Raw genomic sequence first — 14,273 nt, forward strand, 5'->3', positions numbered from 1 at the left:
TCCTGTCTTTTTTTCACAATTGATGTGCTATGTTCCCAATGTTCTGGTTGTAACCACCCTGAAATTCTGCAGATTTGTCCTTGGGAAAGGCTGGCATTGACTTCTAGGTTCTCCTGGTGAAATCAGATTCCTTCCAGTGTATAAAGTCTGTTTTGGCCTCTCTCTGTCAACTATGCTGAGGAATACAATCCCTTCTGCACTGTAGGTTTGTCACCCAAGGGGATAGACAATATGGATGCTCTTGCTCAACTTTAACTCATTTTATGAATGCTTCGATTATTTCCTCGATGCTGCTGTGCAGAGACCATCACGACTCATATAGGTGTGAGAGAGGCGTAGAAACCCACTGGTGCTTTATAGTAAAGGATATATTGTCTTCACACACACACATTTCAGTTGTTATTCTGGCTGGCTGAAGATGTACTGCTTATTCGTATAGTGCTTTATGCTTCTTATTTGTGAAGTGCGTTATGATCCAATCGTGCCTCAAACCACTAAAGAGAGATTGAAAAGAGGGACCAGTAGAAAGAAAATGAGGAGACACAGGGTCTCTAGAGTCAGACCCCTCCACCTTGCACCTCTCCCTCACAGATGTATCACCTTGTGTGTTCATAGCTGAAAAGGGGTTTAGAGGGAAGAGGAGCTGACCTGGAGGAAAGATCATCCGGACGCGACATGTCAGATCATTAACAATGGGTTAAAAGGGTGGTATAGAGAGGTTTAAGATGCAGAAAAGGAGAGTGTTTCAAATGAAAAACTTAGCTGCAGTTATTTGCTATCTTGAAGTACCTACTTCCTGCCCAGAGAAGTCAATGCTCTCCCCCTGAAACTTAAAATAAATTGGGATTAGGCCGATCTGTTCACCCCAATTACTTACCTTTTGTAGCACAATAAAACCTTGCGATCCTGCAACACGTCTTTCCTTAAAACTATAATGACTTCTGTGTGTCTCGAACTATTTAAATTTTATTTCTTATTATGCTCCAGCTGCTCCTGGAAAAAGTGATTCCAATAATTTATTACTTAAGCAATCTCAATATATTTACTATTCTGTACATAAGAACCGTTTTGCACCATTACTAAGTATTCCACCGAAAACAGTCTGGATTGATACTGGGTATACTGTAGGATTTCTGAGCTCAACCCAGGGTACACTGGCCAAAGCCGGTCATTTGTTTCCCATTTTGACACCAAGAAACCCTGGTAATCTGGCGAGGTATCTTTATGACAGAACAAATAATAGAAGAGCATAAACCTTTCTCAAGTCCTGATTGTGCCTATAAAAATTTCCAGGAGGGTGGATTCCAGGATGACTGCGTTCATCAGACCTCTGTTGCGGCTCCGGCTTTGGGCTCATGGAGTGCCGCTTGGTGCATGAGGTACCAGGATGAAGAACCTGGGGGATTTTGCTGGAGGCTCACCCAGGATGCCAAAACCACAGCTGACCCAGAGCTGCCTCACACTGTGGTAGCCAAGATGGCAGCGCAATGAAGCACGGGCTGAGTCCTTAGACCTGCCAATGCTTAGGCTTGACTTTAAGAGTCTGATGGTGGGTGAGGGCCTGCTTGAAGAACTGGATACCGGAGGTGCACAGGTGACTACTGTGGTGTGGCAGAGAGGTGTGACAGAGAGACGGTTCGCTGAAGGCGAGCATAGGGAATCTAACTGCAGAGAGTATTCCCTCCTAACAAACTATCACCGGTCCAGATACGGGCCTGGACCTTGACTAAGCCACGGAAAAAGAACTACAATGGAGAAGGTAAAATGCCACCTAAACACTGTAACAGCCACATGGCCAAACTTGAATTGTTTTTTTTTAAATACAGAAATACAAGAGCAGCCAAAGTGCATAGATGGAAGAGGCCAATGTACCAAAGGGACCAGGATTACACCTAAAACCAAGAGGAGTCACTTGCTTATCATGGCAACTATAATTGATTTGCGGCAGCGGACAACTCACTGTATTGACAAGAGAATGAACTCACTGGCAGACATATAGGATCATGTCTCGGTTCAAGAACAGGATATGGGTACTATAGCTCAGCATGTGCAAACAGTGGAAAAAACAATAGGTGGACAAACAGAATTTAACCAGTGATGTCAGAAGTTTGAAGTTTTAGTCACTAGTAAACCTGAAGTGCAACAAAATTAGAATAGTGGGGTTCCCGGTCACGAAAGAGTCTGTAAGCTTCACAGCAGCAGTACAACGCGTTATAAATGTTAAGATGACAGAGTCTGTAACTGTTTCTGCACCATCAGTGGTGAAAATCTTACGTGTGCCTACTAAATATTCGATGAGCAGTGGAAAAGACTTGGTGGCAGTACTGGCAGGCTCTGGTCAGCATGAGCGGATTACTGAACTGGCAGCTAAGAAAGGCAAAATGGAATTGAACAGCAAAAGGATTCACATTTTCCCAGAGATGAGCCTGGCTAGCCTGAGGCACAGACAGGACCTGCAAGCAGTAGTGAAGTAGCTAAATGCCCACGGCTATGAAGAAACACTGAGAGCGGGACCATGAGAAGACCTACGTATTTGTTTTGAGACTCAATGTTTTTTTAGGAATCATAGGAGAGCTTGGCTTTAGAAAGGTTTGGAACTATTCAATGCTATGCCCTATTTGAACATGGGATGTGATGAATATGCTTCCAAAACTATCATATGGTCAGCATGAGGTGACTTTACATGTTGCAGATTATCTGACCAAATTGAAAAGTTTGTTCCCTTTACCTCCCCATTTGTACCACCCTACGCCTATAAAAGAAACTGTGCTTATTGATGGTGTCACAGATGTGAGTCAGATGAGTGAGTTTATGGCATTGAATGTTGTTGCCTTCTGTGTGATCTATCATTGATATTACCTAATTAAAAAAAAGATTTAAACCTAAAAAAAGCCGTCCTGGAAAAAATTCCTAATAGTCTATAAGTCCTTTAACTCATTTTCGAGTGCAAACATGGTATGGCTGAAGAGAACGTCCTTTTATGCGCTACAAAGAGATGTGCGCTATACACTTCCATTTAGCAGACACATAGCGAATTATGGTTGTGTAGCTTATTGTAACTAAGTAAACATCTGAAAACCACAGAAGTTCACCAATGTCATAATTCCCTTTCAACTGTTGTTCTTTTACAGCAGTATAATTGTCTGACTTAGGAAAATTGACAATATCACACTAGGTTCTTCTACAAGATCAATTTTCCCTTCATGAATAAAACAGATTATCACTGATAAATTTAGCACACGAAAATCATGCTTGCCTTTTTATTTGATCAGATATTTCATCAGATGCTGTACAAACAACGAGCTACAGTTCTACAAAAAAACACAATACACTGCTTCATTGATGTCTAAAAGGCATTATGAAAGTTCATGTGACAAAATCGAGATATGGCTGAAAAGCTAAACGTGAAAAAGATTCGATATTTACAATTTGTCTGGTCCAATCCATTATTTGGGATTTTTGCACCAAGATGTTGAAGTAATTTTAAAGATATGGGCTACAGTGGTGCCCCAAACCCTCTTGATTTATTCACCAGTTGCACAAATAACCCAACTTTCATCAATGTTCAAAGACGTGAGGTTCATCTTTTAACAAGTTAAACATGTTTGTAACTATTGATAAACGAGACAAAAATAAGGCAACAATAACTTTATGAAACAAAGTCACAAACGTAGGACTGCCTGATAATACACAGATATGCGTACAACAATTATTATGATCACACAGCATACTACATTTAGCCATCTATACTGCGAATGTGGCCTTAAAAGGACTGATATGCTTTTATGAATAAACATGTAAACATTGCAGTGCAAAAAAGACATCCCTTTCAAGAATAGCACAGAAAAGGATAGCTGTGAATGTTCCAAGGTTACAGATCAAATTTTAAGGCATCTATGAAAACAGTTTATATACGGATGAAACACACAAAATAAAGTATCAAATACAAAAATAAAATAAATCATAATTGTAGATTATGTCATTAAATTAATAGCTGCCCGTATATATAGAAAAATGATTAAAAAATATACTACACTCACCAAATTTGCTGTAGTTTTCCTGAATAAAATAAGAGGGCTCATTTGCTTCTGAAACATACGGCAAACTACTGTGCCTTGCTTGCCACTGACAAACGTTTCGCTGCAAAATAATGTATCCCTTATATTGCTTACTGGTGCATATATTGGCTGGCTAACCCAGATTAGCATTCCACACATTTTACTGCATATAATAAAAAACAAAAACATTTTGCTATCGATTTTTTTATGTTCGTTTGCGCGTTCATTTCCTTCTCAAATCTTTTCTAGGTATCCAAACAAACAACAGGCACTATGAGATACACTGAATTTCACCCCATGTCTTCAATTTGCAGGTAAGCAGGCGGTGTGGTTGTCCCTTTGAGTGTAATAGATGGTTATCTTCAGTTCCAATCACTGGCTACATAATGTTGGTAAGTGTGAGCATAGTACAGGATACCCATTTGATGGAGACAGTTTAAAGTGGTCATGTTTTTTCTATAACCAGATCTTTTTGTTTTGTGAAGTACATAATGTTGGTGACAAGTCGGGGTATGGGATTACTTGATGCAGTCTTTTCAAAATCAACTTCTAAATCGAACAGTCGCAAATTTTCAATACATCAAGTAGTTGGTTTTCAGTTGAAATTTTTCAAGTGCAATGACAGTGTGATCCTTCAAACATATTTAAGGTGAGTCATGTTGAAGCTTTATCTTCTAATGTCCCCATCTATAAAAGATGAAAAATAGTATTATTATTTTAAACTAATGCTGACAAATACAGCCTGTACTACCAACCTATGTGAACAACATGCTTTAAGATAAAAAACATTTACAACATGAAAGCAATCACCATGTTTTGATAAAAGTTGAGACTGACCTTCATATTACAATTGAATAGCTTCTGTGCAGTGCACTACTTTAGAAAAGCAGTTTTTGTTACAATAATGATATTTCAGATCAAAATACGGCCAGCATTGAGGATTGGGGACCACAGAGATAAAAGAAATAAGGCCAACAGCTATCCTTATGCCCAGAGGCCCTCTTCCACTCTCAGCTCTTCTGAAACCTTCAGTCGCTCCAATGTTTCAACTGAAACAGAGGACTAGGGGCCACATGTACAACTGTTTTTAGTGGTCGCAAACAGAGATGTGGGCCATTTGTGACTGCTAAAAAGGGTTGTAGCTTGTATCAACCCCATTTTGCAAGTCTGTAGCCTTTTACCTACTCGCAAAATATGGTTTGTGAGTCGCTATTAGGAAGGGGCGTGCCACCGGCATCCCTTCCCAATAGTGAGTTGCAAGGCCATGTACGATTGTTTTGTGACTGGAATGCGGTCACAAAACAATCGCAGTTTACCACCTATTTCAAGTAGGTGGTAAGCCAGTCGCAAACGGTAAGGGAACCCCAGGGGATTTGTGATTGGCAGCAAAAAAGTGTTTTTAAGAGCAGGCTGTGGTACCACGGACCGCTGATTAGTTTTAAAAATTAAACGTTTGATTTTTCTTTTTTTAATTGCATAAAAAATAAAAGCTTTATTTAAATAAAGCAGTTATAGACATGATGGTCTGCTAACCCCAGCAGGCCACCACCCCTGCGAGTGCCAGCAATTCCCAATGGGTAGCAAATTGCGACCTGCCTCATGAATATTACTGAGGCAGGTCCCTTGCGACCCATTTGGGAATCAAAAACAGTGTCTGACACACTGTTGTACATTTCATTTTGCGACAACACAATTTGTGAGTGTCAAAATGAAATGGTCGTACATGTAGATGTACATCGCCTTTTTGCAGTGGCAAAGCCTCTGGTTTACAAAATTGCAAGGTTTGAGCTTGTAAAAACCTATGTCCTATGTCAAAAAGTTACTTTGTGAGTTGAAAAAAGTAAACTTAAGTGCTGAAGGGCATCCATCTTCTAAATACGAGTTGCAATGAAATGTATCAATAGTTTCAGACCACAACAAGCGCCATAGAGGGACCTCTCTTCTTATCGACCTAGGAATGGTAGTGGCGAAGCGGATGATCACAAAAAGGTGGAAATCCGTCGAGCCCCCTCAGGTTCTAGCCTGGCACGCTCATTACAGGTGTGGGCAAAGGGGGAAAGTGTAGCATTGCACCGGGAAGACACACTGGGCCTCCACAAGATACCAATTGCAGCCAAAGGGACACAGTCCTAAGAGAATTCCAGGGCGAACATAGCACCATCGCAGACATGACCGCTGTTACAAGCGGGCATGCCTGAGAGACCCTCACAGTACACATCTGCACATGTGCCTACACATTCCAGAACATAGTAGTAAATAGAAATATTGGTTGGGGGATCGGGTGTTCATCCAGTCATGTTACACTATCATTGTCCCACATATAATTACCCACCTTCCAAGTTAGTAGGCCATCACACAGGTGCCTGGACAGGCACCTCAAAGAGACTTTGGCAGAGATCAGAACTCCACATGGGCAATAGAGACGGACAAGAGAGTTATATCGAACCCCAGAAGGCACTGTGTTAGATCGGGGGTCTCTAGTTGGAAATGGTTATCACCTTTGTCCAAATAGGGACCCTTACTTCTAAGTCAGGACAAGGGGATTACTCTCCTTAATAACCCCTGCTCAACCCCTTGGTAGCTTGGCACGAGCAGACAGGCTTATCTCAGAGGCAGTGTGTTAAGCATTTGTGAATATACACAGTAATACAGTGATAGCACTACAGATGGACACAACACACGTTTTATAAAAATAGGTATTCTTTATATAGACTTAAACATAAGACCACAAACGACAAAAATCCACAATACTATACTAAAAGTTACTTAAAGGATGATAAAAGTCTCTTAGTTCAAGTTGTTGGTAAATGCGACAAAGTTCTCAACAAAGTTCTTGGATACGGCACGCAAAGTAAACAAAAGGCTCGCAGAAGGGGAGATGCGTCGGTTCCGTGACCCGGGGGAACGGTTGCGTTCTTCCTCAATGCTTGCGCAGAGTAGGGGACTCGTCATGAGCCTTACCGGTGCGGAGGTGATGCGTAGATTCTCGACCTGTTGCGGTGCACAAGATGGCGCCCTGATGCGATGCTGATGCGATGATCCAGTTGCGATGCGAGAAGATGGCGCCCTTGATGCGTCGATGCGATGACGATGCGATTACGCCCTGGCAGCCTTGCGATGACTCTGTACTTTGGAGCCGCAACGGGCCCTGCGATGCGCTTCTCCGGTGATGCGATGACAGCTCTCTCGATGCGTCGCTCTTCTCCGGCGATGAGACAGCAGACAGCTTCGATGAACACACGCTTCCAGGAAGATGCGACGAACTCTCGCTTCTCCGGCGTTGCGATAATTTCAGCTGCGGTGGCGACACGCTTCTTTTCGATGCGTCGCGCTTCCAGCTCCCAGCGGCATGCAAGTGACTGGAGTCAGAATTCCCAGCAAGGAAATTCAGGCGGGAGCTGGGGGTGAAGTCTTTTGGCCCCGAGACTTCAGCAGGAGGCAAGCACAGTTCAAGAATATTCTGTAGATGAAAGTCCTTACAAAGTTCCTTCTCCTTTGTCTTGGCAATGAAGTAACCACTGCAGGCCAACCCAGCAAACAGCACACTGGCAGAGGGGCAGTCCAAACTCCTGCAGCTTCCTTGGTTCTTCTCCTTGGTAGAAAGGTTTCTTGTTCCAGAAGTGATCTAAAAAGTCTGTGGGACTGGGTCCCAATATTTATACCAAAAACTCCTTTGTTCTCTGAAGGCAGAGAGGCCTCAAACCAGTTCCTGAGCACTGTGTTTACATGACTCTTCTCTTCCTTTCACTGTGCAGGGCAGAAACATCAGACGCCCCACAGGAGGTGGAGCCAGCACAGGGGAGGGAAGATGCAGCTCTGGAGCACTCTGATGACAGGATTCCCCTTCTCCTTTCTCCTTTCACTGTGCAGGGCAGAGACATCAGACAAGCCACAGGGGGTGGAGCCAGCATTGTGGAGGGAAGGCCCAGTCCTATTCAGGTCCCAGGTGCACTCTCCCCCTCCCATCTGGAGGTAAGTCTCCCTATTCACCACTGGGCTGTCCCAGACTGTCTCCTGGAATTTCCCCAGCCCTGTCACACACAAACCCAGACAAGGAATACACAAGTCAGCAGAGGCGGGCTCAAATGGTTAGGCAAGCAAATACCTACTTTCTAAAAGTGGTATTTGCAAACACAGAATATTAAAATAAACTTTACTAAAAGATGTATTCTATTATTCTGAGTTCAGGCATACTAAACTCGATTTCTACCATGTTCCCTGAGTCAGTTAGGATTGTAGGGATGTAACAATCTTCCCTGTCCATTCTAGTCTATGAGAACAGGTAGCCTTCAATAGTGGAAAACGTAAATGGCTGTAATTCACTACTAGAACATGCTACACACATCAGAGCATGTCCTAACTTATACTTACAATGCACCCTGCCCATGGGCCTACCATAGGGGTGTCTAATATGAAGCAAAGGGAAGGTTTAGGGACTGGCAAGTGGGTGCACTTGGCCAAGTCGACATGGTAGTCACAGACTACACACAGGCCTCGCAATGGCAGGCCTGAGACATATTTTACAAGCTGCTTCTGTGGGTGGCAAAACCAGTGCTGCAAGCCCACCAGCAGCAGTTGCTCTACAAGCCCTGGGCACACATGGAGCGCTGTACTAGCGGCTGACAGTAGATCAAATAAGCCAATCATGGAATCCAATCAGTATATCAATTTAACATAGGGAGCACTTGCACTGTGGCCCTGATTAGCAGTGGCACAGGGCCCAAAACATACAACCAGCAAAAATAGGTCAAAACAGAGGAGGCAATCCGTCAAAAATGGAAGGGAGACTCACGCCAATGATGTCAGGTCTAACACGTGTCCCCTACAGCTGAAATGTGGGGAGAACAACCCTTCCCCTTGGGAGTTCTCTTCACTAAGGCGGAAAAATATGGACAGACCATCAGCGTTGGCGTGTTCTGTACCAGGGCGGTGTTCCACCGTAAAGTCCATACCCTGTAGGGAGATGGACCACCTCAACAACTTTGGGTTCTCACCCCTCATCTGCATCAGCCATCTGAGGGGCCTGTGGTCGGTCTGAATCCGGAAGTGAGTCCCAAACAAGTATGGTCTCAACTTCTTCAGCGCCCAAACCACAGCAAATGCTTCACGCTCAATTGCACTCCACCTCTGTTCCCGTGAAAGTAACCTCCTACTGATGAAGGCTACAGGTTGGTCAAAGCCCTCTTCAGTAATCTGTGATAGAACAGCCCCCACACCATGCTCTGAAGCGTCTGTCTGTACGATGAATTCTTTTGAGAAGTTGGGGGCCTGAAGCACGGGTGCTGTGCACATGGCAGACTTCAGGGCATCAAAAGCTTTCTGACAGGTGTCAGTCCAGTTCACTTTCTTGGGCTGCTTCCTGGAAGTCAGCTCAGTCAAAGGTGCAACAATGTTGCCATACCCTTTGACAAACCTCCTGTAGTACCCCGTGAGTCCTAAAAAGGCTCTCACCTGTGTCTGAGTGCAACTCCTATCCGATCAATGAGCTCATCAGCTCTGGGGATGGGGTGTGCGTCAGTCCTGGTGACTGAATTGAGCCCTCTGTAGTCCACACAGAACCGGAGTTCAGGTGTGGCACCCGGCGAGGCAGCCTTTGGGACCAAGACCACTGGGCTTGCCCAAGGACTGGTGGAAGACTCAATGACCCCTAAAGCAAACATCTTGGAGATTGCCTCCTTAATGTAAGCCCTAACCGGGTCAGTCACTCTGTAAGCCTTGTGCTTCACAGGAGGACTGTCACCAGTGTCCACATCATGGACGCACCAATCTGTGACACCAGGAACCAAGGAAAATAGATCAGAGAATTGCCCCAACAGTTGGCGACAATCTTGCTGCTGATCAGGGGTCAGTGTGGCAGAGAGGCTGACACCATCCACTGACCCATCTTGCTCTGTTGCAGACAGGAGGGCAGGAAGAGGCTCGGTCTCCTCCTCCATTCCATCATCTGTCGCTAGGAGCATGCCCACTTCGGACCTTTCTAAGTGGGGCTTAAGGCGGTTAACAGGAAGGACCCTCAAAGGGTTCCTTGGAGACCGCAAGTTCACCAGATAGGTGACATCACTCTTGCGCTCCACCACCTCATATGGACCAGTCCACCTGTCTTGGGGCGCACAAGGCTCCACAGGGGCCATGACCCAAACTTTCAGTCCAGGCTGAAGCTCAATCAGAGTGGCATTCTGATCGTAGCTCTTCCTGGCTGGCTTCCAGATTCGCCTGAGCGAGATCCCTGAAATGCCTGATTTGGTTTCTGAAGGCCAGCATGTAGCTATAAACATCCTGGGGAGGTTTCCTGGGAGATTGCTCCCAGCCTTTCTTTACCAAACTCAAAGGTCCTCTTACTGGGTGACCATACAAAAGCTCAAAGGGGCTGAACCCTAGAGACTTCTGCTGCACCTCTCGGTAGGCAAACAGAAGGCATGGCAAGAGGACGTCCCACTTACGCCTCATTGGTTCTTCAAGACCCATGATCATGCCCTTAAGGGTCCGGTTAAATCTTTCAACCAGCCCATTAACTGGTGGGTGGTAAGGAGTGGTGAACTTGTAGGTAACACCACACTCCTTCCACAGAGACTTCATATAATTGGAAATGAAGTTTGTACCTCGATCAGACACAACCTCTCTGGGGAACCCCACACGGGAGAAAATCCCCATCAGTGCACGTCCCACCACGGGGGCCGTCACTGTCCTTAGTGGAATGGCTTTCGGGTACCGGGTAGCATGGTCCACCAAGACCAGGATAAACCTGTTGCCCATGGCTGTCTTGGGGTCCAGTGGCCCCACAATGTCAATGCCCACCCGTTCAAAGGGGGTACTGACTACGGGAAAAAGTTGGAGAGGGGCCTTGTGCCTCCTTCTACTTTTCCCACTTGCCTGGCAAGTTTGACAAGTCCTATGTTGTATATTTATACTTACTTCGATATGACTACTTGGTGTCTGTAGTCCTTTCTTAGTGTTCTTAACTTACCAGTCTCCCATACTACCTAAGAGTGTTCTATCTGTGATGGCAGTTGATGGTCTGGTCAGCTGTGAGGTTTACTGCTCTGCTGTCTTATCTTGTACTATCTTAATAAATCCAACTTAATAACCTGAAGACATGTCCTGCTGCCTACCTAATCTATTTACAACATTTTGGCGACATCTGAAGCTGACCAGACCAGAGGAGCAGACCGGAAGTAAGGCCAAGAACAACAGCGCAGCATGAGCAAGACCTCACAAAGAAGAAGCCACCTAAATGAGGCCAGAAACATGAAGATAATCAACTTTAATCTTCAAAACGTAAGCAAGAAGTAGCCAGCCGCAAGGAAAAAGATCAATGAGATAAAGTGTCACCCTTCTCCTGCAAGAAATAAGGAATAAGAAACTAGGAACATACTATATTCCAGAAACAAGAAACTTGTTGTATGTAAGAAGTTTTCAACCCCAATTTGAAGAAAAAATCTATAGAAGCTCAAAGTAAAAAAAAAAAAGAGCAAATCAGCTGCAAGTTATTCAAAAAAATATATATACTAAAAGAAAAGATAAAGAATAGTAAAGAAACCTGTATCCACAGTAAGGCGGCAATCAATTTAAAAAAAATGAAACCTGTCAGACAATGCCACGAAGAACAGATACAAGTCTCTAAGCAAACCTCTGCCATGAACGAGAGAAACGCTAATAAATCATCTCAGCTAATTGAAGGTCAGTGAAGAGGCAAGAGTTTCACCGCACTTGGCCCAGTCACTTTATCCAGAAGTCCTGTTTTCATGTTTTAATCGCCAATAAGAATGGACTTATTTCAAGAGACGTTTATGCTTAATCTCAGGTGAGCCATCTTACTTTATCTCAACTGACAACTGCCTTGCTCTTTGTCCGCAGGAAGATCCTTCTGCTGCACTGTCATCAGCAGTATGATGACGTCGTAGAATCTCCGCAGGTTCTAGCGGAGAGGCGGCGTCTTCTTTGCAGCACGTCCTGCGTCTGCACGTTCTTCTATGTCCCGGCATCTAGTTAGTGAGGTGGTCCCAGTTTGTGAGGTCATCGCGTAAAACATCATCACACGATGTGTTTTCTCATGAAGGTCAGGAAGCCATTTTGTGGCTTCGTTCTCAGATTGTACTTTCGTGTCGCGGAACAGCTGGAGACTACACGAAACCAAATTGAATTTCACCGTTTCAGTTATTATCTCAAAATTACTTTCCACTCTCTCCTAGGAAAAGGAAAAAAAGGTGAATGGTGTACGAACATTTTCCTGTTTTAATCTGCTTATGTCAAATTGGAAAGAGAAGGAATGAGCGCTCTTTTATGATATCAACTGGCAGTAGTTTCATCCGTGAAGTAAAAGGGAAAACATTCTGTGCATCTTCAATCGAAGGGAAAACAAAGTAGTTTCTGTTAGGCAGTGACTGTGGTATAATTTTAGACAATAGTGCCATCTTGTGGTGTATTATAGTATGTTGGTGGTGACTATGTATAGTTCATGCTTCCAGCGAGTTAAACAAGTCTAATGACAGACATTCACCAATAAAGAAAATGTTTCTTGCAGCTAAACAAATTCGTCTGGGTGATACTTAGCAGCATATTATATTACAGCAAAGCCTTGTCAACAAAAATAAATACATAAAGTGGAAAAAAATCAATTTCTGCAGGGAGTATTTGGCTTTATTTCAGTGTTTGGCACAAATCAATTCAAAGACAAGTAACGCAACTGGAAATTTAGAAAGTGGTTTTTGCCAATGACCTGGAAAGAGTGAGATGCAAATCTAATGGGACTCAAACGCCAATTAAATGAAAATGAAAGACTGGTTAGTCCTGGAAGTGGCCAAAGCTAATCCAAGGAACTGCAGAACCACAACAGGGACAAAGGTCCCAGAACCAGGAGGGGACAAAGGTCCCGGAAGTGGTCTCAAGTGGAAGTGGGCAACGCCCCAGTATGACAGTGTGTCCTGAGACCTAGAAGGAGACTCCTGTAGTCTAAGGAGACAAAGGTTTTAAAAAGGAGACAAAGGTCTCAGAGAGAAAAGAGAACAAAGGGGAGACAACAAAGCAAATTCCAGGACCTGCAGAACCAAGAAATGGGAGTGGACAGAAGAATGTCCCAGGACTGGAAGCGGACAAAAGTTCCAGATTTAGAACCGGGAGAGGACAAAGGACGTCCCAGGACCGGGGGAGGACAAAAGTCCCACAATCAGTACCGGGAGTGGACAAAGGACGCCCCAGGACCGGAGGAGGACAAAAGTCCCACAATCAGTACCGGAAGTGGACAAAGGGAGTCCCAGGACCGGCAGAGTTCACGACCAAGGTTCGTGAAGGACAAGAGCCCCAGTACCACGACAAAGTTGTGACGAGGTGGTTCTTTGAACCGGGATTAATGTTCCGCATTTAGAACCAGGCTTTTAGCCCACAGTACTGAGACAGTTTGTCCACAAAAGGAATAAAATGTAACTGTAACTTAGAGGCCCGAACCACAACTAGAGGCCCATAACCCGAGAAAAAGAACAATAACCTAGACACCTGGTTTAAAATTTCATTTTGGACTGTAAGAAAACTAGCTCCAAATTTTTCTACGGGAACTTTCTTCCAGAACTGTTTAAGAATTGGAGACTTTTGTTGATCAGCTCTATCTTCAACAAGGAGCGTGAAGCCGTGACGGACAAACACTGATATGGAGAAAGTAAAGTGTCTATTCCCGTTTTTGCTGGCCACAATGACGGATTGTAGAGAGTAGACTGGCTCTTCATGTTTTGTCGATCGAAGGGGAGAAGGTGGTCATCATCATTATCATCTTGATCCTGATTTGCTTTCTTCGAGTTCTGGAAGTTCATGAGGTCGCTGACCTCCTAAGTGTTGTATGTTTCCTTCTTTGTGTTTCTCCATGCTTTAACTCTTACCATTTGTTTGAGTGTTTCATTTGTGTTTTGTCTGTAAGGGGGAAAGATGTGTTGTATATTTATACTTACTTCAATATGACTACTTGGTGTCTGTAGTCCTTTCTTAGTGTTCTTATCTTACCAGTCCCCCATACTACTTAAGAGTGTTCTATCTGTGATGTGAAGATTCCAGCCTTGGCAGTTGATGGTCTGGTCAGCTGTGAGGTTTACTGCTCTGCTGTCTTATCTTGTACTATCTTAATAAATCCAACTTAATAACCTGAAGACGTGTCCTGCTGCCTACCTAATCTATTTACAACATCCTACAAAGAGTATCTGAACTCTTTCTCATCTGGGGCCAATAAAAGTG

General features: G+C 44.0%; 1 protein-coding gene across 3 annotated transcripts in view; it reads right to left on the bottom strand.

Moving 5' to 3' along the window:
* Positions 1–3,246: 3,246 nt before the first annotated feature.
* The window catches only part of CEP68 (centrosomal protein 68), a 136,394-nt gene continuing 125,367 nt past the window's right edge, over positions 3,247–14,273 (bottom strand). For 2 of the 3 annotated variants that reach the window (XM_078649412.1, XM_078649413.1), the window contains one exon: positions 3,247–4,745. In XM_078649412.1, the coding sequence (XP_078505538.1) occupies positions 4,713–4,745 (33 nt within the window). In that variant the 3' untranslated portion in view covers positions 3,247–4,712. The remainder of the gene's footprint in view (positions 4,746–14,273) is intronic. The other variant, XM_078649414.1, reaches the window with a different exon arrangement.

The sequence above is a fragment of the Lissotriton helveticus genome, chromosome 6 (assembly GCF_964261635.1).
Source record: "Lissotriton helveticus chromosome 6, aLisHel1.1, whole genome shotgun sequence".
NCBI classification, from domain to species: Eukaryota; Metazoa; Chordata; class Amphibia; order Caudata; family Salamandridae; genus Lissotriton; species Lissotriton helveticus.